Source organism: Manis pentadactyla, chromosome 4 (assembly GCF_030020395.1).
Source record: "Manis pentadactyla isolate mManPen7 chromosome 4, mManPen7.hap1, whole genome shotgun sequence".
NCBI classification, from domain to species: domain Eukaryota; kingdom Metazoa; phylum Chordata; class Mammalia; order Pholidota; family Manidae; genus Manis; species Manis pentadactyla.
Window position 1 is genome coordinate 176790878 of NC_080022.1, and position 26954 is coordinate 176817831.

General features: G+C 36.4%; 1 protein-coding gene across 1 annotated transcript; it reads right to left on the reverse strand.

Moving 5' to 3' along the window:
• On the reverse strand, nt 1–26279 carry NOL11 (nucleolar protein 11). The gene is made up of 18 exons (XM_036899828.2): nt 26092–26279; nt 24556–24669; nt 24386–24442; nt 23177–23325; nt 18406–18463; nt 17216–17360; nt 15660–15848; nt 14060–14136; nt 12759–12882; nt 12184–12272; nt 11657–11728; nt 11045–11229; nt 10228–10353; nt 9848–10075; nt 9315–9393; nt 8694–8786; nt 6503–6610; nt 1–6337 (listed from the first exon to the last, which is right to left on the reverse strand). Exons 1-18 carry the CDS (start codon nt 26230–26232, stop codon nt 6221–6223), a joined length of 2151 nt encoding a protein of 716 aa, XP_036755723.1. The 5' UTR covers nt 26233–26279; the 3' UTR covers nt 1–6220.
• Nucleotides 26280–26954: the final 675 nt, after the last annotated feature.

The window sequence follows — 26954 nt, forward strand, 5'->3', positions numbered from 1 at the left end:
TAATATAAGTAAACTTCTACAGTTCATATTTATGGTATTCTGAAAGGTTTAAATAGCTTATTTTAAAATTGTATATTACAATCCAAAGAAACCAAAATCTCACATAGTCTCTAGGTCCAAATAACAATTTACAGGAAATAGGAATTCAGAACATAAAAAAAGATAGTATGGGGAAATACTCAGCATAAAACAGACTGGAATTTTTACAGGACAAATGACCTAATTTTTCAACCAGTAAAGGCAAGAAAGGAAAAAACCAACAAGAGATGATCAGGATAACTATAGACTGAAAGACATGAGACTTACCAACCATTTCCACAATATGTAAAACTTTTGTTTTGACTTAAGTAACTTGTAAAAGTAACCGAGTAACTGAAATATTTAGAGATGAAATTACCTGATGTCTGAGATAATATGGGAAGGGAAATAAGTGGAGATATAGATGAAATAGGATTGGAAAAATAATGATACATGTTGAAGCTGGGTGATACATACATGGAATTCATTATACTCTTAAGTCTAAGTTTGAAATAGCCTATAATAAAAGAAAAAAGGGACATATAAAAATTTAACATATAATCAGGTAGAGTCTTTGTGAGCTTGTATTAAAAGTTCTGTTGACTTTTGCAGCTGCCGTACTTGTGTCCACCTTTCCTGGGCCTAATTTTCTATCCTATTATTTTATTGTACATTTCTTGGTTTGAGAGGCAATGTACACATAAACTCAAAGTTCTATACCAAAGGTTATAGAGAAGCCTTAAGATTCCTGGTTTTCCTAAGGGAACCATGTAGTAATCAAACTGATGAAAATAGTGCAAATTTCATTTCTGCAGAATTATGCTATTGCATATTATCTGCTATCACCCAACCTAGTAATGAAGCAGGGATGGTGCATATGGTCTGTGTAAATCCAAGAGCTTTCCTTCAGGTATGTACTTGAAGTTCTCTAAGTTCATTTTAAAGTAAAATAGAACATCTAATATACTAATTATACTTTACCTGATACACAATTTAAAATAGAAGACATTTAACAATAAAACAATGAAATACCCAAAGAAACCAGGAGACAGAGTGGTTGTAAATCCTGTGGTCTGAATATATCGTGATGATGCATTTCACATTTGGCAATGAAAACCCAAAGCACACAAACTCATCCAGAAATGAAAAGAAATCAAGGATAATTAGGCTCACATAAAATTAAATTTTAGAGAAGAATTCTAATTTATTAATTTACAAGAATTACCAGAAACTGTATCTAATCAACTCTCATACTAAGGGCTCTGTTTCTGGGAAAGCAAATCAGTGTGAATTGCTTGGTGAGTATGGAATTAAAGAGAGGAAAGATAATTTTTCTAAAAACTTTCTTTTTGGTAACAACGTGTACCTTGCGGAGACTCCTCTCTCCTCTTCAAGGGCAGTACATTTTTTGGCTTCCCACTCAACAAGTTGTCCATGATCTCTAACTTGTTCCTCATAAAAAGCCAGTAAATTTTTTTGTTTTTGATTCAAATCATTCTTTCATCTTTAAACTTAGACTAATTCACTTTTATCTATTCCAGATTTAAACTATCTCGATTTTGATTCCATGCCTTGTATGGTCACCACCCAAGGTGTTCAGTGTTTGATGAAAAAATTTGCTAGGTCTTGGAGCAATGCTTTCTGCTGATCTGCATATTCATGTAACAGAGATTTAGAATCTATTAGGTAATTTTTTAAGCATTATATACATGGCACTCACTGTCACAAGGTGTTTCTGTAAACTATATTCCAAGGAGGACTACTGTGAAGCAGATATTTTCTGACATACAATTAACAATAATTAGGAGTTAAGAGTCTTAAGACTTCAGTCCACCAAATTAAGGTATGCCATGCAGCAAATATTGCAATGATTACGAGCAGAACGGTGTAGGGGATTAAGAGTACTAATGTAGACTGCCTGGGTTCAAATCCGGGTAGTTACTAGGTAGTCACTAGCCATGTGGACTTGGAAGTCTACCTTACTGGTCTGTGCCTCAATTTCCTCAACTACAAATTTTACCCCATGAGATTGTTAAGCAGGATTAAGGGTAGTAAATCAATTAATATTTGTAAAGCATTTAGGCTGGCACACAGTAAGTACTATATAATCTAATGTATATTAGCTTATTATCATAAATATAAATATATTATAAGCTTAAATGGTAAATACACATCTGTATATCTGTTCTACTAGCTAAAATACAGTCTTAAAAAACAAAACTATTTTACATTCTAAATCTGAGAATGAGTATAGAATATAGCACCTGGACCTGAAATATATTACAAATTAAATATCTAATACACAAAAAGCACAACTGTATCTGATTATTGGCTGTGTTAATCAAGGTAATAGTCTTAGCATGTGATCTTAAACTAACAGAGTAACCCTAACAGACAGACATTTAAATCTCTTTAGTAACAGTGCACTGCTTTCTTAGAGATGAAAAGGCTCTGGGGAGGTAATTTAAAACTATGCCAATCTACAACAAATGTTCAGAATTTTAAAGTTTTTTTAAAGAAATTTGTCCAAAGCAAACAGAAGCATTCCAAATATTCCAGTGATTTGCAAATGCTTTCAAAAGTGTCCCAAAATTATAATAGTGATGATAAAGGAAGTGTAATAGTATAATCTAAAGTCGCATTTCAGCTCTCCTAGTACAAAGCTGTGGAAACTGGATAAGAAAGATACTTAACATTGGTAAGCCTTTTCAGCTCTATAGTTAGAATTCTAAGTCTGAAACTTTAAAGAACCAAAACATGTTAACTATGTAAAAACATGTTTTTATGAAAATATTAAGTGGAAAAAGTAGACCACACATTGTGTACTCAAGTGATTATAACTATTTAAGTCTGTGAAATAGGTCTACCCATTTATGTGGTCATCCATCTATAGCTATAAAGCAGACCTAAGAGATGAGAATGGTTACTATATGGTACAGCATTACATTTTAAAGTGAAATTTATGCCAAAAACCATTTTACAATTTGCAACCACAACCACCAAAGTAGTAACTGAGTCAGGCAAAAACTACCAGTAGATCTAAAACCACTGTTGGGGAAGAATATTCCAGAATAGGATACTCACATACTGTCAAAGATATACACAGGTTACTTATGAAGTACTAAGGGAAAGGTACCTCTAGAGTGAGGCGGTCAGTTAAACCCTACCTTAACTAAGTGATCCGATTTACCACCACCAATGCTGGGACAATGCACATCAGTGCCTCCTGATGATGTTGTGCCTTCTCTGAAGCATTCGTGCCAAAAATATTTAATCTCAATCTAATCATGTGGAAACGAGACAAATCCAAATTGAGGGACAGTCAGTGAAATAACTGGCTTAGATTCTTCAGAAATGAAGTATGTAGACTAAAGGAGATTAGAGAAACATGAAAACTAAATGCGGCGCATGATCCTTGAAAGGATTTTAGGAGGGGAAAAAAATCCAGCTATAAAGACATTACCAGAACAACTGTATAAATCTGAATAAAGACTATAATCATTCTAAATTAACACTGTTTTAATTTTCTGAATTTGATAATTGCATTGTGGTCATGTAAAATAGTGCTCTTGTTTTAGAGGATTCAAGAAGTATTTATAGGGTTAAACTCAATTATGGGATTAATCTGGGTGTTTATAAGTAATGTTCAAATGATTCAGAAAAAAAGGAAAAAATACAGAGAATGGTAAAAGAAATGTGGCAATGTTACGAACAGGTAAATTTAGGTCAAGGATATATGAGTGCTCATTGTTTTTGCTTGCCACTTTTTTTAGGATTAAAATTTTTAAAAAAGAGCTGGGCAAAAGTCCATCTTTGTTTTCATGATCCACAATGAACTCCACTATAATTATAGTCACCAAATATGGACAAGGAAGGCTAAGGAGGCAAAAAGCAAACAAACACCTAATTTTAAGTAGTAATTATAACCTATAAGCCCACATTTCCCTAAAAAAATATAAAGTTTATAGAAGGTAATCACTTCCTAAATGGAGAACTTAAAGAACTCTCTTATTATACAGACATAGTATAAGTAATCAGAAACAAATGAGAGAAAATTTATCATTAAAAAAATAAGTGTAGAGGTAGAAAGAAATATACTGCCTATATGTAGTGAACATAGATGATTTACTTTTCAGAAAAAGTAACTACTGCAAATGCTCAAAATTATTACTCTACAGTTGGACAGATGAGATCCATTATTCAGTAACTTTATTCAATAACCATTTAATGAACAGCAATTACGTGCTGGTGGTCTTGTGCTTAGAGTGTAGGAAGAGTAAGACAAAGTCTTTGTCTTTAAGAACTCAGACTGTAAGTCTCTTCTCAATTATACCTCAATAAAAAGTAAGTAGTCTCTGTGTCCTTATAAAATCCTTATTTCTAAATTTAATGACTTAGTCTGTAGGCAACCTAATTTTCTACTTATTTTAAGCATCAGTAATTTTTTTCCATAATATTTACAACCCAAATTATTAAATGTTACAATAAAGACTTTATAAGGCCCTGCACAGAAGATGAAAAATTTAAGGGCACAGAGAATCTCTCTCTGGCTTCTGCCCCATCAAAGGCCTCTCTCTACTTGTTTGATCTCTGACCAGGCAAGTTATGCTTCCATGCAGAACCATATTCGAGTGCAATACATCAGGAGTCATGAAGAGCAAAGTATCAGTCTATGAACTGACTGCAACTGAATTTTAATTGCTCACCTTTTCTTTGATGAAAGCATTCACAAATCCATCTGAGATTTATCTCCTCTTATTAATATATATAATTATTAATATGGGTTCTTATAAACAAAATCATAAATAGCTCAGAATCTAAAAAGTATAAAAATCCTGAATAATCTTAACCCCCATAAAAATGTACCTCTAAATCAAAGGACCTGCTGTTCTATAGCTCAAAGTTTTAAGAAAAAGCTTAAGAACCCACAATTTTATGTCTGAATATCTGCAGATAATTCTTAAATGGTTCAGCAAAAAAGATACAAAATGGATATACACTATGGGGACCTCATTTTTCATTTCTGTTGAGAAGAACTATATCACTTTATTTAAGCAGAAGGTCCTATTATATAAGGGAGCATGATGGTTAATACATGCTCTTACCTTTATTTCCTTTCTCTCAGGATTAAATAAAATAAAGAATGACAGAGGAGAAACTGTTTATTATCTGCCATAGTTATAACTAAAGTTTATATATATAGAGTACCTGACCTAAAATGAAGCCATCTCTAAGGCAAATTAGGTTAAGCAATTGGGATTCTGTAAATCTGGGCTCTAGAATAACTTAAATTTATATTTACAGCTAGAACTTAAAGGATTAAAAAAAAACATATCGTAACCCTTTAAGTTAAAACAGGTTTCAAAATGATTTCCTAAACAGAGCCTTTCATAGCTCAGAAAGGTTTCAAGTTACTTTACATCACCTATTAAGAGAGTGATTTAACTTTTAATAAAATAGAGTTTGCTTTCAAGAAATAAAAGCATTATTTTATTCTACATAAATCCCTTCACTTGTCCTAAATCCAAAGAGTTAAAAAGAGAAATTCTATGGTCAATCATTTACAAAACTATTTTCAGAAGAGACTTTACTATTTAGTAGTACATTTTTATAACCTAAATTATCAACTAATGATGGAGGTTGTCTAAGAAACAATGTATAGAAAGAGGAATTGTTCAATTCCTAGGTATGTAAAGAAGGCAAATGGAAGTAGGTAAAGGACAGAAGAAAATGGCAGAAGATAAGCACATGCCTGTACAAGGTCCCCTTCCTACCCTGCTGTGGAACTGACCTCTTCTCTCTCCCGTGAGCACAGATAAGCTGGGACAGCTTCTGACAGAACTAAATTCTTCCTAGAATCACTGTTTCAATGGTGATTTTTTTCTAAAAGAACTGTTCAAAACACATGGTAAAAAATTAGACCTTTATCAATACACAAATAAGTTTACTTAAAATCAGCTCAGTTACAGTATTTTAAAAAACTTTCAGAACCTCTCCCCATCAATATCCACAACTAGAACAGGTTCACGTGAAACCTGCAGTCCAACCTAGAAGCATCAATAAGTGATGGTCCAGGTACTTGATGACACATTTGTCTTCTCACTGACAGACAGTTACAAACAAAACACATCGCTTTTCTGGATGAGTAGAAGAATTCACATAAAAGAGCTTAATTAAACATCTATGAAGGAGAACTGGTATATTAGAAGAGTTCTAGCACTTCAATTGAATATAATTCTCTATTATTCTTTTCTTGATTTAATTTCTGTAGCTCACGAAAACTTACTTCAATCTTGTTGAGCTCGGAACATATGCATACCTAAAGAAAAATATTTCAGAGTAACTTTTACTATAACATCTACATATGAACAAATCCTTCATGATTACTTATAACTATTCCAAGAAAAAATTGTAAGGAATAAATTGTAATTTAGGTGGTACTTGGGTACAAACAGAACTTAGTTTATATTGAATAATCACATACCTGGGATTTCACAAACTTATAAAGATTTAACAGTAGCCTTTTCGCTTCTGGTATCATTACCATAACAGTAAAATTGGCATCTAGAAGTAGGCACATCCAATCCAGAATCTGAAGATAAACAGAAAATGGAAAGTTAAGATCTTAAATTTAATTTTAGGTTCATTTTACAAAATCCGTAATTATACCAGTTATTTAGAAGAAAAATTAAGTCTTTACAAAAACCTGAATATTTTAGTTATGGAGGAATCTAAGCAATATTTTAAAAGGGCTCTTTTCTCTTTCATAAAAACATAATTAGATCTTTTTTCGTAAGATTAATCAGTAAAAAGAAAGCCAGAGCATTATTTAATCCGAGAGAGTTAGTATTTGTCCTTTTATTAAAAAAATTTTTTTAAATAATTATTGGCAATTACCAAAAAAAGAACCCACTCATCTCCTCTGAAATATATATGCCCCAAGAATTGGGTGTTGTATATTATAGATGAGCTACCATTAACTAAAATATCATTATTACAGTACAGTCACTAAAGTATCCTACATAGTTCTACATCTTCAAATGATATCATTAACATGCAAATATCACTGTCATGAAAAAGCATTAAGGAAACTGTTTATCCACTTGGGGAGGGCAGGGGAGGTAAGTGGATCCCTATGAAACTCATTACACCAAAATAAATTTTATATGTATCTGAGAGTTAAACACAGAGAAGGAAACCATGAATGTATTAGGGAAAAAAAAGATGGCTTTTATATTCTTAGAGAGGCCTTAAGCATGACATAGCCATAAAGAAGCCAAAAAGGGAAAAGGTTATTAACTTTGACAGCATAAAAATTAGTAACTTATTTATGGCAAAAATTACACTAAAGAGAGTAAAAAGACAAGTAATATGAAAAAGTATAATGCTTTTGATAGAAAAAGGTTAATTTCCTTAATACACGAAGAATTCTTTATAAGCCAAATGAAAAAGACAGAAAGAACATGCAATAGAAAAATGGGCAAAGAACCTGACTAAGCAGTTCACAAAAAGTAATATAAATAGGCAAGAAAAGACAGTCCACTACTCTCATTACCAAAGAAATGCAAATTAAAAAATAAAGTGCCTTGTGTTACCTTGAGTGGCAAAGGGTAAAGCCTCAGACCTATACTAAAAATGTATACACCCTTTATCCAGTAATTTCACTTACGGGAATTTACCCAACAAGTGTCTTCTCATAAATGCACTATGATAGGCTTGCTAAAGGTTTGTTTATAATAGCAAAAAACTGGAACCAACTAAATTCAAGCAACAGGGGAATGACAAATTAACTAAGATTTTCCATAAAATGAAACAGTATGCAGTGGTTAAAAAGACTGAGGCAGATATATGTAAATACTGGTCCAGCAAATGTCCAAAACATAGCATTGAGTGAAGAAAACAAATTGCAGAATAGCGTGCATACTATGATCTACTTTGTGTCAGAAAGACAAGTTTTACATTTGAAACTAATATAATATTGTATATCAACTATATTCAAATAGAAAAAAGAGAAGTTAGTATATAGAAAGAAAATTTCTAGACATAAAAGAAACTTAATAATAGTTATCTTCAAGAGAGACTAGGGGAGAAGGGACAGTTTTCTTTTTGTTTATAACCTTTGGTATTGTTGGAACTTCTGACTATAAAAATCAATTACTTAAAATTTTTTTAACTTACTTTTAAAAATGAAAATAGTCAAATACAGTGTTTGAAGTGTTTAATTAGGATAACACATTCTTAAATCAGAATAAATTATTTTTTAAAGTTTCCAACTGTTTCTCAAATATGGTATTAAAAGAGGGCCTACCATGAGATTCACTGACAACATTTTTTCATTTATCTTTTTTTCTTATTCTTAAGAATTGTTAGGAAACTTATTATCATCCTCTCCCAACAAGACTAAGTAAATTCTTGAAAAGGGTCACAATAATGAATCAGGGACTTAAGATATATTTAGGCTCTTCAGTATAAAATTATGGCTCCAAAAATCTATATGACAAATTGAGAGCTCCTCCCCACCTTCCATTACAGTGGCTTGTGCATGTGGTGATGAGGGAGGTTCACATGGACTAGGAGACAAAGAGAAATCAGTTACTGAATTCCATTTTGACACTATAATCTTTTTGTAAACAGATTTTTCCCAGCAGCAGGTCCAAGTGAAAAAATTACCTCACCTGGTTCAGAGTTGGAGGGTGTATTCCAGGAAGAGTCATAGTAGCATTTTCACTGCACTTCATATAAAGGAAATACAAATACTGGAGAAATAGCTGAGTGGGGAAAAAAAGGACAAATTACCACTTTAACAGAAAAACTTTCTCTCTCAATAAAGCTAAAAAGAGAATGGAAAGAATTTTAAGAGGCTACTGAATTTAACTGTACATCAAACAAATATGCTAGACAACTGGGGACACAAGAAAGAATAAAACGTAGTCCCTGACATCAACGAGAGAGTTCATCTGGTTTGGGAGGAGTGGACAGGGAGCTTATTATACTTGTAAATAATAGTAAGTAGAGAAGAGATAATCCTTCTCTCAGCAATTCTTTTTGGTTTCTGCTGGTTTATAACTTAGATGGATTAGCTTGGCCTTCAGGTTTGACATCAGGAACATGCCAAGGTCTGCCGACCAAAAATCACTCTAGTCTGCTAGGCACAATTTTGCACCATGAGGGTTGGAAAACCTCTCACTCACATGAAAGAACTTGATAACCCTCTGAATGCCCTAAAAGCTAGTTAGAGTTAAGCAGCAAAACTTAAACCAGAAATAAAATTCTACAGGATTTGTAGGAACACTTACGGTGATATGTTGTGCTGGGATATCTTTCAAGTGAGGCAGAAGAAACGTTTCACTATATGCTGAATGAAGAATTGCGTTTCTACTTAGAACTAAAGGAAAATCTTATTTGAATAAATAAAGGCTTTCCTACTGATATTATGAGCAATTCCCTTCCCCAGTTATTTTTTCTAAATGTACACAAAGGTTTTACTTTTTCAGAAGAGCTCTAACAGTGAACATTTTCCCAATCACTAGAGATCATCCGGAGTACTTCACTATTTTATAATTGGTATTTGTTCAGAATACTAATTTTCAGAATTATCAGGGACTCTGCCTTAGTATAGCTTCTTAAATAAGAAAACAGGTTTAGGTGAGTTGTTTGAATATAACACTGAATATAATCCATTTTCAAGCAGGAACTGAAAAAAAATGGAAAGAAATTGAAAGAAAGAAAAAAACACCTTTAACTATCTAATTACTCCTTGGCTTATTGCTTGGCATTTGACTACATTCCTGGAAAGGGACAATATAAGGAAAACTGTTTCAAAGGATACAGCAGAGCTGCTCTTTTTGGTATTACAGGGCACAAAGTAGTCTCTCTTGCGTTCTGAGGCTTTCCATTTAATTCTTGATCACTGTTATTGCAGTTACCTTCTTCAGGACTAAAACCGTTTTGAAGAATTTCAGTTTGCTCTTCCATTTCCTCATCTTGTACAGTACCACTGTAGCCAGAAACTGATTCCATACTGATATCTGTTCCTTGAAGACTGTCATCACCAATGCTATCATGTTAAGTGGAAACAAGATGATTCTTATCAGTAATGGGACTTACTAGGAAGGTTATTCATTTTTTAAGCACTTACAAGTTTCAGAAATCAAGTAATATACTAGATTAAATGCAGTGAAGGAAAAGGACCATCAGCTTCTAACTTACCTCAAGAAAATTTTTAAGCACGCACAGGTGATGGACTCAGGAATGTCAGGGAATTGCTGCAGACAAAGTTGCAGCACCTGCACGTCGGCCTTTTCTAAGGCAGCCTCCATTAAGCCCGGACACAAGCTAAGACAGAAGAACACAGATTTTTTTTACTTAAGTACAATTGATATACAATCTTAGATTAGTTTCAAGTATACAACACAGTGGTTCACCAGTTGCCCACATTATTAAATCCTCATCCCAACTAGTGCAGTTACTATCTGTCAACAGAAAAAGATGTTACAGAACGATTGGCTATATTCTCCATGCTCTACTACCATCACTGTGACCAACTTATGACTGAGAATTTTTGTGCCCCTTTATCCCCCTCCCCCTCCCTCCCCACATACCCCAACCCCTCCACCTAAGGTAACCACTAGTCACTTCTCAGAGTCTACGACTCTACTGCTATTTTATTCATTGTTTTGTTTTGTTTTTAGATTCCACAAATAAGTGTAATCGTAGGGTATTTGCCTTTCTCTGCCCATCTTATTTCACTTAGTGTAACACTCTCTAGGTCCATCTATGTTCTTGCAAATGGCAGGATTCCTTTCTAATGGCTGAGTGATATTCCATTGTCTATATGTACCACATCTTCTTTATTCATTCATCTATTAATGGACATTTTGAAACACAAATCATTTTTATATGTTAAGAAAAATCTCAACTGCAAATAATTTGTAAGATTTTTCAGATTATGAAAATTAGAATGGAAAAAAAAAAACAAGTTCAAAAAGAGTTATGCCTGTAAAGTTTGGTGTACAAAATCATTTACCTGTAAGAAAGGACATGTGTTTGGACAAGCTGCATCAGAGCATTCCGGGGATAAAATGATGGCTCTGCTTTACATCTTCTCAGAAGTCCTATTACTATATCCCCAATAATAGTATGAAAGTCATGTGTCCGCTTAATAGCCAAAAATTTATGCAGTTCTGCTTCGATGTGTTTTTCAGAATCTTTCTGAAAGGGCAGAAATAAAGAGCGCAGTCTGGTACATTGATAAATGTCACTCTGAACTTAAAAGTTCAAAGTTCAACATTTTCTTAAATCACTAATAGTATTCATGCATTCCTATGAACTGGAGTTGACACTACAGTTTGCTTCACAAAGACACACTGCAAAGAAAATAAATCCAAGGGTTTAGAAATCAAAATCTTTAAGTGGCTAAATCACAAACATATTTAATGCAAAGTTGAAGGAGATACTGACGATGCAACCACCATCACAATAAGCCAAAGTACTGGGTCACTCTGACAATCTTAAGATACTACACATATGTTAGCTATTGCTATAACCATGACCATAAAAAGAAGGTAGAATGAAAAGCAGATGGGATTTTTTTCCAACACCTGAATTGATTTTCCTATTTCTCCTATTTTTTATTTACCTTTACAGTTGAAAAAAGTGTGGATGCTAGAACCTCTGGCTGTAAGTTCACATCAAGTTTTCTTCTCCTTAACTGGAATTAAGTAAATTGATTAGGATTTCAAAACAATGCAAAAGATCCAATACACATTTAGAAGAGTATGAAATGTCCCAAAGAGACTAGCCCACTTACACTTTTAACTTTTATATCTTTAAGACTTTTATTAAAGTTTTTGTTTTTTAAACACAAAATAAAACCTCTATACTCAGGAAGGCATTATTACTAATTACAAATCATCTATTTTCACACCTGGGTCTTACTAAAAACACACACACCCCTACCATAAACATGAACTATAGACTATGTGTGTCATTTTTGGATAAAGACTGTCAGGTTCCTGGGTTCAAGATTCAAATTGCCCTGTCATTAAGATCAAAGCTTTAAGATTTGTACAGATATGGGTCACTGAAGTAATTAAATAACTCTGCATTTTTCTGTTTTTTTAGTATTTTTTGCATTAACATTTCTATTTCAACTACCAAACTTACAATTCTCTTTGACTGCTCGGCATTCTGGGATCCAAGTACACAACCCTGAGATGTTTCCCAGTTTACAAAATGAGGCACAGTGTGAGTGTCTAAGAAAACAAAACACATAATTTCTGGAATTTTTTGACCTAGTGGTAATTACCTAACCAATCAAAGAACAACAAAAAATAAACACTCATGCATAATTTGAGGCTTTAAAGTTCTATTTAATTCTGTTTAACCCCAGATTAGTAAGTCATGATATTGTAAAAGGCTTTGTGCCCAGCAATATTAGGCCAACAGATGAGTCTGCTGGTAAACCAGGGATGGTGGAGTAATTAACAATTTTGTCTGGGGAACTCTCCCACAGTCCCTAAAGTCAGAACACAGGTATTCAAAACTCAGTGTAGCTTCTTAGCCTCCAACAGCACTTGCAATGTGGACTATTACACATTAAGGGTCAAGGAAAATGTCAATGAACTGTGGCATATTTCAACACTGAGAACAGTTGTACAAATTGATGGCTATAGAAATCTACATATCACACTGAAAATTATTAAAATGGTTTTTAATAAAACAAACATATAAGTTTCTACCTGGATCTTGACTATGCTTGAGTTTTCCAAGAGCACCTGCTAATGATGATACTTCACATTTGTATGGAATCACAGTTAGAAATTTTCCATGTAGCATAAACAAATTTTCCCCATAACACCAGAGCTACAGAAGATATTATAAAAAAATGTTAGTAATTTTTTCCTCTTCTAAGACCTTATTCAACAAAGCCACATTACTTCTAACAATAACTTATGGTGTGAGCAATCTTAGTTATAAAAAGGGACAAGAAAAAGTTGAGGAACTTTCCAGCATAATCACTTACATATAATTTATTAAATTTGGTATGGCTACACCACTTTTTTGCCCACATCTGAACGAAGTATGATTTAAAAGATACTCTTGACTCATAAAAATCTGATCAATACGCACCCTAAAAATAAATGAGTTGTTTAAAATAAATAATGTCACAATTACACATTTATTTACATAATTATCAAAGCTATTTTAACAGGGGTAAACTGTTATGATACACTCAATGAAGAAAGAATTTAACAGTTTCTCTTATGATTCCAATGATAAAACAGTAAAAATAAGGTATATGAACAAAAATCTTAAAGGAACATGGAAAAAAAATAAGTTTGCAGAGTGGAGGAATTCTGAGTGGTTAATTTTGTTATTATTTGTTTAACTATAAATTAGAATTAAATTGTACACTGAGAAATCTAGTCTCTTTATCCTCTACTGATATTTACAATTATATTGATAATGACAATTATCAGTAACATCCTACTATCTAGATTTACATTTTATTTGCATATGGATATTCATTCTCTCAACAACCAACACTGATTGCACATCTTTGCCAGGCGCTGAAGATTTGACTGAGAATAAAGCAGATATGGGTCTCAGTCTCAGGAAGTTTATAGTCCGCTTGGCTTAGATTTTAATTCTTTAAGGAGATAATTCTTATGTCATTCCATGAAATGTTTAACATATAGCCTAAGAGACTAATTTATTAGGAAAAGTAACAGCCCTGAGGTACAGTACAAAATACAAAAGTAAAAAGAGCAAACCAAAGAGCAGCTAGAAACAAGTTGTTTTGTTAACCAGCTAATTGTTCTCCTTTGACGTAAAACTAGCTATAATTTATTCTTTTAAAAGTGACAAACATAAGGAAACTACTAAAACAAGAACCAAATTAATATAATATTTCAGGTGAAAAAATATTTTTTAATCAAAAATTGCCAAAATGATGTTACAAGGTCTCTTCCTTTATGTATATTTATCAGGCACAAAAACAACGAAATTTGAAAAAAATACCAAAGTGCAAAAAACTTACTTGACCATTGGTCCCTTGTGGTAACTCTTTTGAAGTCTGTAGTGTTTGAAATTTTGTGTTCCATATGGAGAGGCATTCTATAAAATAAGACACGAAAATTCAGAAGTCATCCCAAGTATAAATATATGATACTCAGCGAGGGGAAGGAGAACAGGGAAGAGTAACAGTTAAACACACAAGTCTTTTTTATTAAGTATAAAAACAAGCATGAAAACAGTGATGACCGCGAAAACTCAAAGATATATCTCATGACAGGAAGTGGACAGGTTTGGGGGTGGGGATATAGGGGATATCTGTGTACCTTCCCCTCAATTTTGCTGTGAACCATAAACTCCTCTAAAAAAATCAAGTCTTAGTAATAATAATAAATATGCTGATATGGAAAGATCTCTATGATATCTTAAGTCAGTGAATAAGGTGCACCATAGTGTGTACAGTATGCTACCGCCTGTGTAAAAAGAGAAGGAAAAAAAAAGTAGTAGTATTTGCTTGTATACATATTTAAAGTTTGGAAAGAGATGCAGACAACTCTTGACAGGGATTACTGTGTTTCCGCAAGGTAAAGCCAGAACCAGAAAGAGGGAGGATAGGGGATGAGCGATAAGCACAACATGGTAAAGCGGTTAAGAGCCAGGACTTAAGTGCAGTGGGGTACAGGGCCTAAGAGTCAACCTGCTTGGGTTGAATCCTGGTTCTACTAGTGACCTAACACCTCAGATACCTGATTTTAAAGTAGTATGTTATTCAAGTAGTTATTCTATGTTCTCTCATTGGGTTGTTCAAAGATTAAACAATCGAAATAATGAGATACTATAAATGAAATAACTGGCACAGGATAGCTATGCTATAACCAGTAGCTCTTATTTTAATAGGTAGGAGAAACCTCAAGAACAAAGTATGTAGGTGAGGATGGGCATAGCAAGTCCACAGTTAACAGGGAGCCTGGCCTGAATAAAGCAGAGGGTTCTTGCTCCATAATTAGGAGGAGAGACTGGAAAAGATGGATAGAGTATTGACTGTGGATAGCCCTGAATTCCCTACAATATTCTGAGTTTCATAGTATAGGCTGTGAGACCCCAATCTAGCACTGGCCAGGAAAAGTTGTGTTCTTTATGACAGGCTACCAGTCCGTGTGTGCGGAGGGGTGTTTGGGAGCAAGGAGGTGAGGTGATGAGGAGAACCTTGATCTGAAGTCATAGAGATGAAAAAGAATACTAATAGTCCCCAAATTTTAAGTAGTCCAAGCCCACTGGATTTCCATTCAGTGAAATGTTGCCTAGCCATGGATTCAATCATCTTCTGCAAGGCTTATCAATGGTTCAAATGCATATGGGCTGGCACAGATACTTGCAAGTTTTATTTCTATAAGACCTTAGTCACGGGCAAGGTAGTGACACAGGTAATATTTTAGAAAGATAATGCAATCCAAGATGAAATCAAAGACATACTCAAAAAGAATTAGAAAGCTACAAAAATATTAATAGTGATAAAGAAAATGAATTAGGGTGGTACTAAATAAATGAAAAAAACAGAGAATACCAAAAGATATAGTTTGAAGGAAAAATCTGAAGGACTTCTTAACTGATAGGATTTCAGTTACCCTTGGAAGTTGACAGTGGTGGTCCCAGGACTGCTACATGATCTCGATCCAGGACAGTGAATGCAATACCATTTCGAGCATTACCAGACACTACAGTCTTGAGCAACAGTGATCTAACTACAGTCTGACTTTTTTCTGGGTCACTTGGATGTACTGGTAGCAAAGTTTCATACACACATCCATCAGAGCCTGTTGGAAACAAGTATTTGTTCTTCATTACTGGATGAAGGACAGTTCTGTATCTGTTACAGTTACATGTACTAGGTTGTTTGTAAGATATTACCAATATGATACAGGAACCAGACAGAAAAATAAACAAATGTAATAATCACATTAATTTTGGCTTTCCCTTAAGAGTATGCTATAAAACTAATATTGAGGAAGGAGTATTAATTAAAATTGCAATAAGTATACTAGGCAAGAAATAAAAACTATAGATACCTGTAGTAACTTAAAATATGAGAGAAGACTGTCAGGAGTACAGACAATCTGGTCACTAAAAAGGCTGTATCTCTCATTAAAAATTAATTTGCATTCTGATCTATACATTATATATATTATTACTCTAACACTCTGAAAACCATACGAAATTGCTATTTTTTGAAGGTCAACTGAATTTTGGCAATTGCATGTGGTTCTAGGTATGTAACATGAAGATTTTATGACCCTTTGTTTCAGACTCCCTTACTTCAAAATAAGCTGAAATGTAACTCACAAACTTTTATTTAACAATAAATACATCCTACAGGTTAAACTTTAAGAAAACCAGTCCTTCTTAAGCAAAGGCATTAAGTGGATTCCAATAACCTTTTAGATATAATAAATGGTGGGAACCTTTTTCTTAATGGCTATTGCAAACATTTGCACGGTGAAAACCTTCATAAAGATTTTAAATTGTGGTAATATATTTATGCTTCCTAAAGATAGCTCTTGTTTTTTCATCCTTTAACCTTCTCAAAACAATTTCAAAAAAAGCCATAAAGGGCAGGGGGAAGGAAATACCACAAAGGCGTATTTCCCCCCTCTAAATGCATATGGCTAGGGTTATACTTGAGACCATCACATAGAGATAAACCCCAAGGCATTAAAAAATCTGTAAAATGTTGCTGGCAGAGGCCAAGACTATTCAGTCAGTCCCCTTTTAGCCATCTGTCTCTGCCACTGGTCAAAGAAGGGTACGCTAAATCTTAAGGCTAGAAAAGAGGAATGGAAGGGCCACTCGATCCAACCTTAGATATTTTTGGTTTGTTAATTATGATACCAAAGAACCTGGCCTTATCATGACACAGATAAAAGGTGATTTTCCATTTTATATTATTATTTATTGCTTATGGTAAATGTTAAGACATAAAAGTTACCTGCAGAGAACCAGACCTAATGCATGACCAGACATGGCAAAGTGCAAAAAGTGAAGGCATACATGCTTGTAAGTAAGCCTGCAAAGGAAAGTGCTACGATAGAAAACTGGAGAAACCTAAGACTAATTCAAAAATAAGACACTATCCTATAATATTCCTCTACTTACAATCTCTGAAAGTTTAAAGAAAAACACTTACTTAATGACATCAAAGAGATGAATGTTCGATCTACAGATGCAGTAAAGCTCTGTATAACAGATTTTTCTTCTTGTCCAAGTAGGAGTGTGTATTTGCTTAAGACACATGAGTTAAACTTTTGCACATAAGCAAGGTAATTTCCATGCTGCAAAAAAAAGGTTATTTTATTTTTAAAATATCCCATTCCACCCAACTATATTTGAATATTAAGTCAGTTGTTGCCCATTCTAATTACTTCAATGGGTGCTTAAAAACCTCTTGTCAATTAAACATGTTATAAAAATATTTCTTTATAGCTAATAGGCTTTTTAGTATTTTATTTTATTTTTTTATGCAGGGGATGTCAAACCTCTTTGAGAAGAGTGTTCCATGCATTAGTACATCATTTATAATATATTAATGAATTGGGACATTATGAATTTACTGTGGATAATTTTTCTTTCTAGATAAGTCTGTTTATATGCCCAAAGTTCATTAGTAGTTGGAGTAGTAGCAATAACATTATTTATGCTTAGCACTGTACTTAGATTAAAAGTGTGGGAGTCTATTAAGTTCAACAAGGAGGATTCTAGGAATGTGTAATTCTAGTGATCTCTAAAAAGATTGAATCACTGCCTATGTATCCAACGCAGCATGAATGTTTTAGGAGTTGACTTCTCTCGTTCTCCTCATGATTGAATTCAGTGAACTTTTAGCTTACTACTTTGTACTTCAGAATTATAGAGGAGAAAAGAAAGGTTGAAAGTCTATTATGTGTGCTCTTTTAACATTGACAGCTTTTAGTTCATGTACTATATCTCTGAAGCTGTATAAATACCCTATATCAATTAGAATTAATTTAGTCAATGATAGGTGATCCAGTTATAGAATTCTTAGTGATTAAAACAAAGTATCAGAATATGACACAAATATATAAATCTTTCATGGCTATTATGCTTTACAAAGAGTGGGCAAGACTTTAATACTGTAAAAGGAAAATGCCCTGCCCAAAAGATGTTTTCATTAATTGTGGGTATGTTAATGTGAAATTTAACATGATCAGCATGTCATGTTAAAGAGCACTAAACCTTTTTAGAATTTTAAAAAGATATGAAATAAAAATTCTTCTGAGAGGAATACTAAAGTCCCCTTTTAGTTTAGGTGATTTTGAAATGTCACAAAATGGGCCAGGAATTAAAGATATCACTTACTTTTTCAGTAATAAAGATTAAAACAGGATGCCTAAATACCATGATAAACTTTGCCCACCTAAAAAAATAAAAAGAAAAAATTTCAAGTGCCAAATCACCAGTTGTGAGAAACATATCAATTTAAATTTAAGAAATTATTTCTTTATTAAATAATTTTAGAAGCAGAGAGACATCAGAGAACACTTAATTCAGTGTTTCAAAATACATACCCCAAGGAATTAGGCATTTCTGTGTCAAATGCATCTCTGGATTAAATGCAAGTTGCTGGGGGGCTCTCTTGTCCCCTCCTGTCCTGAGCCAGGAGCTCTGTCCTTTGGCTTTCTCTCTAAATAAAAGCCTCTGCCTTGCTCTCCTACCTTGAGTGTTTGCAAAGTTCATTCTTCGACTCCACGAACAAGAACCCTGGCATCATTTTTGGGGGCTCGTCCAGGATAACTTCAGAGGTGAGTACTGGCATCTGAGCCTGCCTGCCTTCTTCTTTTCCTTATACAAGGAAGCCGTCTATGGCACTCAAAATCGGGCACTCATCAGCTACTTAAATGGGATTAGCCCAGCTGCCGATCTCGAAGTCTCCAGCGACAGGTTCCCCTGCGTCTCCCTCAGTGATTCCCCATCTTCCTTGGGAGCCGGGAATGTCAGCTGAGGGGAGGCCAGGATTCCCTTTCAGAGGCATCTCCTTGGATGCGTGGGACTGAGGAAAGCCATGGGCAACTGCGAGAGTCTAGGCTGAGGGTACACTTCAGCGGCTTCTCAAAAGGTTGGTGTGTCTGAAATCAGACCCCGACAGCCCGACTGGGTATCCCTGAGGAGTGACTCTGTCTCTCTGACTTCCAGTCTGCTTTTTCAGGTCACCCTGGCCTCTCAGTGAGGCTCTTTACTTTCTTTCCCTGCTCTATGAGTGCCTCTAACTTCACCAATTTCATGGAACCCGATGAAGGTAGAAGATCTACGCTTCGCTCTTATTCTTGACTAAATGCTGTACTTTTTACCTCATAAAAATGTGTCTGGACACCTGTTGGCCACTTGAAAGACGATTAGCGTTGGCTACCAGTCTAAAGTCTCAGGTGAAAGGTTTCCCGGTGTCTGCCACTCCTTGATCCCCCGCCTCCAGACGGGAATGTTGGGGAGTGGCTGAGCCAATTTCCTACTTTCCTCTCCTAATCTGCGGACTCTGAGGGCAGACCAGATTAGAAGACAGTGGTCCTTGGATCTCAGCTCAGAACAATTGATCCAATGGTGCTGAGTGAACCTCGGGCTAGGCTGCTGCCTATGTGAGAGTTGCAGATGATCCCTGACCTCTTTGTCTGACAGGTCAGATTTCTCACAGTGGGTGACTAGCAGGATAATTCCCAGGCAGTGGCAGAAACTGGTGTTTGAGAGTATAGAACCCCCCGCTTCATAACTGTCCATGGCAGCCTTTGTTTGAATTTTATCTCTGGCCTTGGAAAAAGTTCCCTTGCTCCTCATTTGAAGCAGTCCTCTTGGGACTGTGCCACTTTCTCCTGTGTAGAGTAAATGAAGTTTGTGAGGTAGTCAAGCTGAAACCTGAGCCCAACATGTAAATGGTTCTATTCTATTGACCTCTCTTCCTTAAAGGCAGTCATCCTGGGGTACGGCATGTCCTTTTCTGCAGCCCCCAGGGAAGTGGAACAGGCTTGTGACTGACCGACATGGCAGTGAGAAGTCACACACTCCCTGCACTTATCAGACAGGCAGGGGCCTCGCAAAAAAATGATCCCAAGTGTACTATGCTAAAGCCCGTGCAGAAGAAATTAGGGTCTGGATTAGAACTCCTAAAAGGCATAAAGGAGGAGCACACTGGTAACGTCCACTAAATCCAGAGCTCTGAGGCGACTCTTGCTGAGTGGGAAGGCAAGAGGGGAATCAAGGCAAGGTGCAGGCCATGCTGGTAAGGAGTGGTTAAATCCAGCAGGCCCGGCAGAGGAGGTGATTGACCACTATCATCCAGGCTCCAAGGTGAGGGGACACTGGCACAGAAAAGGCCAACCAGGTGTCGCAGCCTGTCTTTCTCTCTCTCTCTTCCAGATGGGAGCATCCTCTTCAAGTTTAAAGCCAGACACGCCTCTGGCATGCATTCTAAAGAGTTGGGAGCAATTTGTTCCCCAAACCCTGAAAAAAAAGTGCCTTGCCTTCTGCACACAAGCCTGGCCTAAACACAAACGCTCTGATTGGAGAGCCTTGACCCCTGAGAGAAGTATACAATATAATAAGGTTATACAGCTAGATTTATTTTGCCACAAGGAAGGAAAATGGTCAAAAGTCCCATGAACTACTACTACCAATATAAAACTGTTTTTCTAAATCCTTCTATTGGAAATCCATTCTACTTATTGGGTTCATCATTATCCTAAAAAATTGGGAGGTTTTTGAACTAGACTCCCTGAGACAGAAATTCATCTTCTGCAATACAGCTGGCTTAAATCTTTCAAAAGAAAGAATGCTTGAAGAGAGGCTTGACTTTCTCATGTTTAGTGAATGTTTTGGCAGTGATCTAGCATGGTTGTTAAGAACGAGTGAACTGAGTAAGTGTGGTAACTAAACTTCTTCTTGGCTACAAGAATGTTGGATTAAAAACATCCCATACCCAGCAAACTTCCCAAGCCTCCAACGATGGACTAGGAGTGTTTTTCATTGGTATGATCACCTAGCCCCAATTTTTATACCATCTCTTGGTTTAGAAAATGTAGTTTGGCATATCAAATCCTTAACCAATTTTACTCAAGAGGCCTTAGTACTAAAGCTAAACTAATGCACCAAGCAGTTATACAAAATAGAATGGCACTACACATCTTAACAGCAGTACAGGTGGGACCTGTGCTATAATTAAAGTTGTATATTGTGTGTACATTCCAAATTATTCACAAAATGTCTTTGATTCACTCCAGAACCTCTGAAAGCTAGTTCAAGCTCTCAGGCCCAGAAATCCCATGGACTACTATGATATGGAGCTGGTCTTGTAAATCCTTTTGAAGTCATGAAACTGCAAATAGTGATGGAAACGGAACCCAGAATGAAAATGCCCATCTTCTCAGACATCTCGACTGACCAGTAATGGAGACCTAACTGCACCCTTTACTGCACCCCCCCTCAGCAGGAAGCAGCCAGAGCGGTCTTGCCCCCTTTCCCCTAGCAGCAGCTAGGGTCTCCATCTGTAGAGGGGGGAATGAGACAGGGACCATGGGCTTAGACAGAGTAGGGTGAGGTCCTCTGGAAAAAACAAAGCAAGATAACCCATTGGGGATTTGCTTTAGCCTGCTGGGGGGCCCAGCTTGTTTTTCTGACTTTACCCAAGTGGTACTTTTCTTCCTCCAGCCCTTAACAAATGATTTGCAACCTGGGCAATGTAGCAAGCAAGCCCAAAACAATGTAGCAAAAACAGGAAGGATTCCATCTTGAAAATAAAACCCAATTACTTAAAAAGTAAGTTTCTTGATAAACAGACAATAACTCAGCCCACCTTGGGAAGCAAAGCAGGCAGTCTTAAGTGATATGCTCCCAGACCAGGAAGCTGAGCTGCTATCCTGGGGGGAAATCAGAGCAGTAAAATTCTTGTAAATAACCAGGAAGACTAATAAGAAACTTAATGTCTCTTCAAAGAAACATTTTGGGACCACTTAGCAGGTGTGCATCACTAGCCCTTTGTCTCTCAACCGCCTATAAAACCCTAGACAACGCACCACCCTGGGGCTCTCTTGTCCCCTCCTGTCCTGAGCCAGGAGCTCTGTCCTTTGGTTTTCTCTCTAAATAAAAGCCTCTGCCTTGCTCTCCTAAAAAAAAAATAAATGCAAGTTGCTGAAATTCCCAGAGCTTTGAGGATAATAACTTAAACTATAAAGTTCCAAGGTAGTGGGGATGTATGTATGACAGAATACAGTATTTCAGCTAAGTGTTTTAAAGTTATTTGACACCCCTCTACTTTTTTGAGAGTTGCTTTTGGGACTAGTGTTCTAAGGAAAAGATTAGAATTTCATCTGCCTTCCTCAAGTGACAGTGAGAACTGAGGCACAGGGAGACTGAAGGGTTTGAAACTAAGGCTGCATGGCCAGTTTTTGGCAAAGTGGCAATTAGAACCCAGATCTTCTACCTGTTAATCTTTTTTTCCTAAATATTTGCTTTAAACATAGTTGCTCACACTTCAGAGGCTTTCAGCAGGGCAGTCCAAGACAGAACCTGCCACTGTCCACATGGTTCACTTATTAAACACAAGTCTTTGCTTTGACCTTTAGAAATTTAGATTGCATGAGGTGGACCTGAAGAAGCAGGAAGTTAACTGAACAGAAAATGTGATAAAATAATGGGAATTAGATAAATGAAATCACGAAATTTCCTTCTATTTTTTGGGTGAGTCATTTTCCCAGTTTTACTTCAGAATCTGGGAATGCAGAGGGCTGATAGCACTACCAAGATTTCACCAACAAGCTGCACATTCTGCAGGGGGAAGGGTTCCCACTGTGGCAGTCAGGGCAGTAGGACAGAGATTTTGGTCTTGTGGGATTACTCATTTCATCTTCAAATAACTGACTGTCCAGTTCTGTGTCATTAAAACAGGACTCATATGACCCAATCACTTACCACCCTAAAGGCTTTGGGGGATGTTATTTTGGCCAACATCTTTTAAATAGTTTTAATTAGACTGCTTTTATTAAGTTTATAACCAAATTACCTTTGCGCAAGACAAAGAATGTTATAAAGAACATGCAGAACATATTTTCACTTTGGTGAAAAATCACTTACAAGTGTTGGAACTTACTTAATCACTTCTTCATCAGAAATAACAGTTTCAATTTTCTGCTGTGGCTCTGTAAGCAAGGCCTCTAAACCACGAACTGCACCTTCCTTGAAGAGCACGAAAGGTTCTGTCCCTTGTATAGAATGTATCCTATATACCTCAGCCGACAACTACAAGAACATATGAGTATTTTAATCTTTATTATAAAACAATTGCCAACTAATAGAATAAGGACATTTACAGAAGGCTTATTTTTGAGGACTAATTTGTTTCCATTTTGATTCAATTTTGTTTTACAGTTATGGTTCCAAAGTCAAACCTACAAAATACAGACCAAAGTCTAACTTTTGCTCCTATCCTGTCTATCCTACCCCTGCTCCCCTCTTAAGTAAGCATTTCTGTTTATTTCTGGTTTATCCTTCCATTGTGAATGCTGAAGGTGAAGCTACAAACTGGGTCTCCCAAAACTGGATGTGGGAGAGGTAGAAAAAAAGCCACTAATGCAGTTATAAGTTATTCTGGTGCTGGGTAAAGATTGATGTCATAATTACAACTGTAGCCTGCAGACACTAACCCCACTGTGTAAAATTCAGGATCATGTTAGTGCAAGGTAGATAAAAAGACTAAAGTCAGGAGACAGCACAGTTAGCTAGAAGTTTCAAAGGCGCATGGACCAACAGCCATTGTATTTGTATCAGGTCTACTGTGAGCCACTTCTAAAATGTGCCAATTATACTGACATTTTTAAAACTGGAAGGAACTCTCAAGATTAACCTAGTTTGAGATCCTCATTTTACCAGTAAGAAAAAGTTAATTAACACACTTCAGGTCATAGTAGAAAAGGCATAGTTAGTCACAGTTCTTTTTTATTGCCTTATATGCCACTCTTAAAATTTATAATGCATGAAATACGCAGGGACTATTGTACCTATTTTAAGAAAAGGCACAGTGAAGTCAAGTTGTTCTCCCAAGGGCACACCACAAAAATCTAAACTCATGGAAATAACTACAAATTATCATTCAGAATTATTTAAAACCTTTAAATAAAGTTTATATTTTCTAAGCTATTAACTCATGAACTGGTATGTTACCAAGATACATTATAACTAGAATGAAAAACTGATAATAACCTTTATTTTCACTTTCACAGATGTATTAAACCAACTATATTACAAATTATTCCACCTCACCAATAAGCTAATAAATATTTTGGAAAATCTAAAGACTTACTGTGGTTTTAAATACTTTCTCCAGATTTACATCTTCATTATTCCATATTCTCAAAACCTTTAAATCAAAACATACAAGTTAAAAAAGGATTCCAATTCCATTTACATAAACATGAATAGTTACTAAATCATTTGACTTATGCTGTATATATAAAAAGTTGTAAAACTCACCTTATGATCATGTACAACAATAAACTCTCCAGTTTGAAAGTTGCATACAGCTGGACATGTTATAATCTGACCTTGTTTCACTGACCAACTCCCCAAGGGTTTCTGATCAGAAACCTAATAAAATTAAGATAACATAAAATACTCAAGTCAATTTCAGACATTAAAGGCAATTAAATTTACAATCAAAAGAAGAAACCATTAAAATGATAGCATTTAACAAATTTCTAAAACGCAGTCACAAAAAGATAAATACTGTATTATTCCACTTAAGACAGAAAGTAGAATGGTGGTTGCCATAGGCTGGGGGAATAAGGAGTTACTGTTTAATGGGTATAGTTTCACTTTTGCAAGATGAAGAGAGTTCGTGGTGATGGTGGTGGATGGGGACAGATGGTGGTGATGGCTGCACAACAATGTGAATGTACTTAATACCCTGAACGTACACTTAAAAATCGAAGATGAAAAAATGTATGCTATGTGCATTTTACCACAATTAAAAATATGAAAAACTCCAAAGGAGTAGTTAAAATGAAAATATTTATAAATCTAGTTCCTGAAATGAAAAAAAAAAAAGGTAAATTAACAACACTGTTAAACAGTAGCACATTTAAAAAACTGACTCCATTGTGACTTTGAACAGGGGCATAGGAAATTAGGTAGGGATAGCTGGGATCCTGCTAATTCTCATCGGCCACTGTATTCCTATGCAGGAACTGTTAATTACTATGCAAAATGTTGTCCACTTGACAGCCCAGGTAAAACACCGACAGCAACATCACAAGAGCCAAAACCATCAAACAGTAACAGGGAACTGTTGGCAACCTGCTCCTAAAACCTAAAAAAAGATAGCTAGCTTCTTAAAGACAAGGACAATCACGTTCAACAGCCCAGATAGGAATAATTATTACTTTCTACGCTACCACTCAAAGCGAAGCTGCTTAGAAGGGGAGTTGAAACCTGAGTAAGGATGTAAAGGGGGCGGGGCGTATAGATTTCTTAACTCCAGGATCTTCAGCGTGTTGGTAACAGATCTGGGAATCAAGATTCCCATCAAGCTACCAAGAAAGCAAAGCAAAACAAGAATCTGCACAACTTTTTTCCCTTAAGGGAAGGAAAGAGGTGCTCGAGTGCAGGGACTCGAGCATACACCTCTGTTCCCAAGCTGCAAGTCTCCTCTGCTGCCTAACTAATCTCGGCTCAGTCCTTCTGCGGGCCGCTGGGTGACAGCGATCCCCGGAGGGGAACTTGGCAAGGTCATCTCCAAGAGATCCCAAGCGGAGGCAAAGGTTTCCTGGCCGAGTCTAGCCCACGTGCACTTTGACGTTCTGCCGCCTGCAACTCGGAAACAGGCTTCTCTTCAGGAAAACAACCGAATCACATTCTAAACCTCATTCAGCGCCCTGGGGAGGCCATGCCGGCTCTCTGCTGAGCCAGCTCGACAATTTCTTTCTGAAGCTATGAGAAACCCGAGGCTCCAGCTCCGCGTTCAGAAGGGTACGAGACCGCAGCGGGGCTCTTCGAGTCTATCGTCCTCACCTGATAGAGGATGACGGTCTTGCCGCTGTCTGTCACTAGAAACTGGTCTGTCTTGTCGCTCGGCTCCACGCCTAGGAGGCCGTTAGGCCCGGCACCCAAGGGTACCGCAGACAACGTGAATTCACCCTCCAGGGCTGCCATTTTGGGCAAACCTGACTGCCGCGCATCCTTCCCGGCAGGCTTCGCGCTTTGTCTCGCGAGAATTAAGAGCCCGACTGGGAGGACTCTAGCCAAACGAGAAATCTGTTTGCTGAGTCTGCGACCTCTGGCGGGCAGAGCGGGCGCGCGGGGGCTGCGGGCGCCTTCAGGAGGGCGGAGCGTGCCGTTTGCGCCTAGACTCCGCCTCCCAGAATCCCGGATGTACTTCCCTTGCTGGGCGGGGGCGGACGGGGAACAGGTTACCTGTTCCGAGTGGAAGCTGCAGCCCCTTTTCCAGCCTAGGACTGGAGAGACTGAAGGATGGGCGTGGCAAGTGGTCAAATATAAATAAACTAGATTTTTATTTCCACTTGTCTCATAGCCTCAAGGAGCAATGTGTCAAAGGAAAAAAACTACCTCTTTAGATAAATTCTTAATAACGTGCTGTTCCTAAATGAAATGCCAAATACATCTCGGAACGCGCCACTGATTCCAGTTCTGCTGCCTTTCGGCCTCCCGGGTTGTCTCGGTCTCCGGTGTTCCCTGAGCAGCCGCCGGAAGTCCAGATTACAGGACCTTCAGACTTGGCTGATGACAAGGTGCAGCTGAAGGTCTCCTTGGGCAATTTTTAGCAAGCGTCGTCTCTGAGATTGATTTCTCAGATAAATGTAGCTGATCCAATCAATAATTAAACGTTTAAAAAATTTAATGATAAATTGTGCAAA

Bases quoted from the DNA above. Each gene is read 5' to 3' on its own strand.
- NOL11 (XM_036899828.2), bottom strand. From the start codon at position 26,232: ATGGCAGCCCTGGAGGGTGAATTCACGTTGTCTGCGGTACCCTTGGGT. The intron at 18,464-23,176 runs GTAAGTTCCAAC...TTATTTTTTTAG, and splicing joins TCTGATGAAGAAGTGATTAA to GTGGGCAAAGTTTATCATGG. The intron at 11,729-12,183 runs GTAAGTTTGGTA...ACTTAATTCCAG, and splicing joins CCGAGCAGTCAAAGAGAATT to TTAAGGAGAAGAAAACTTGA.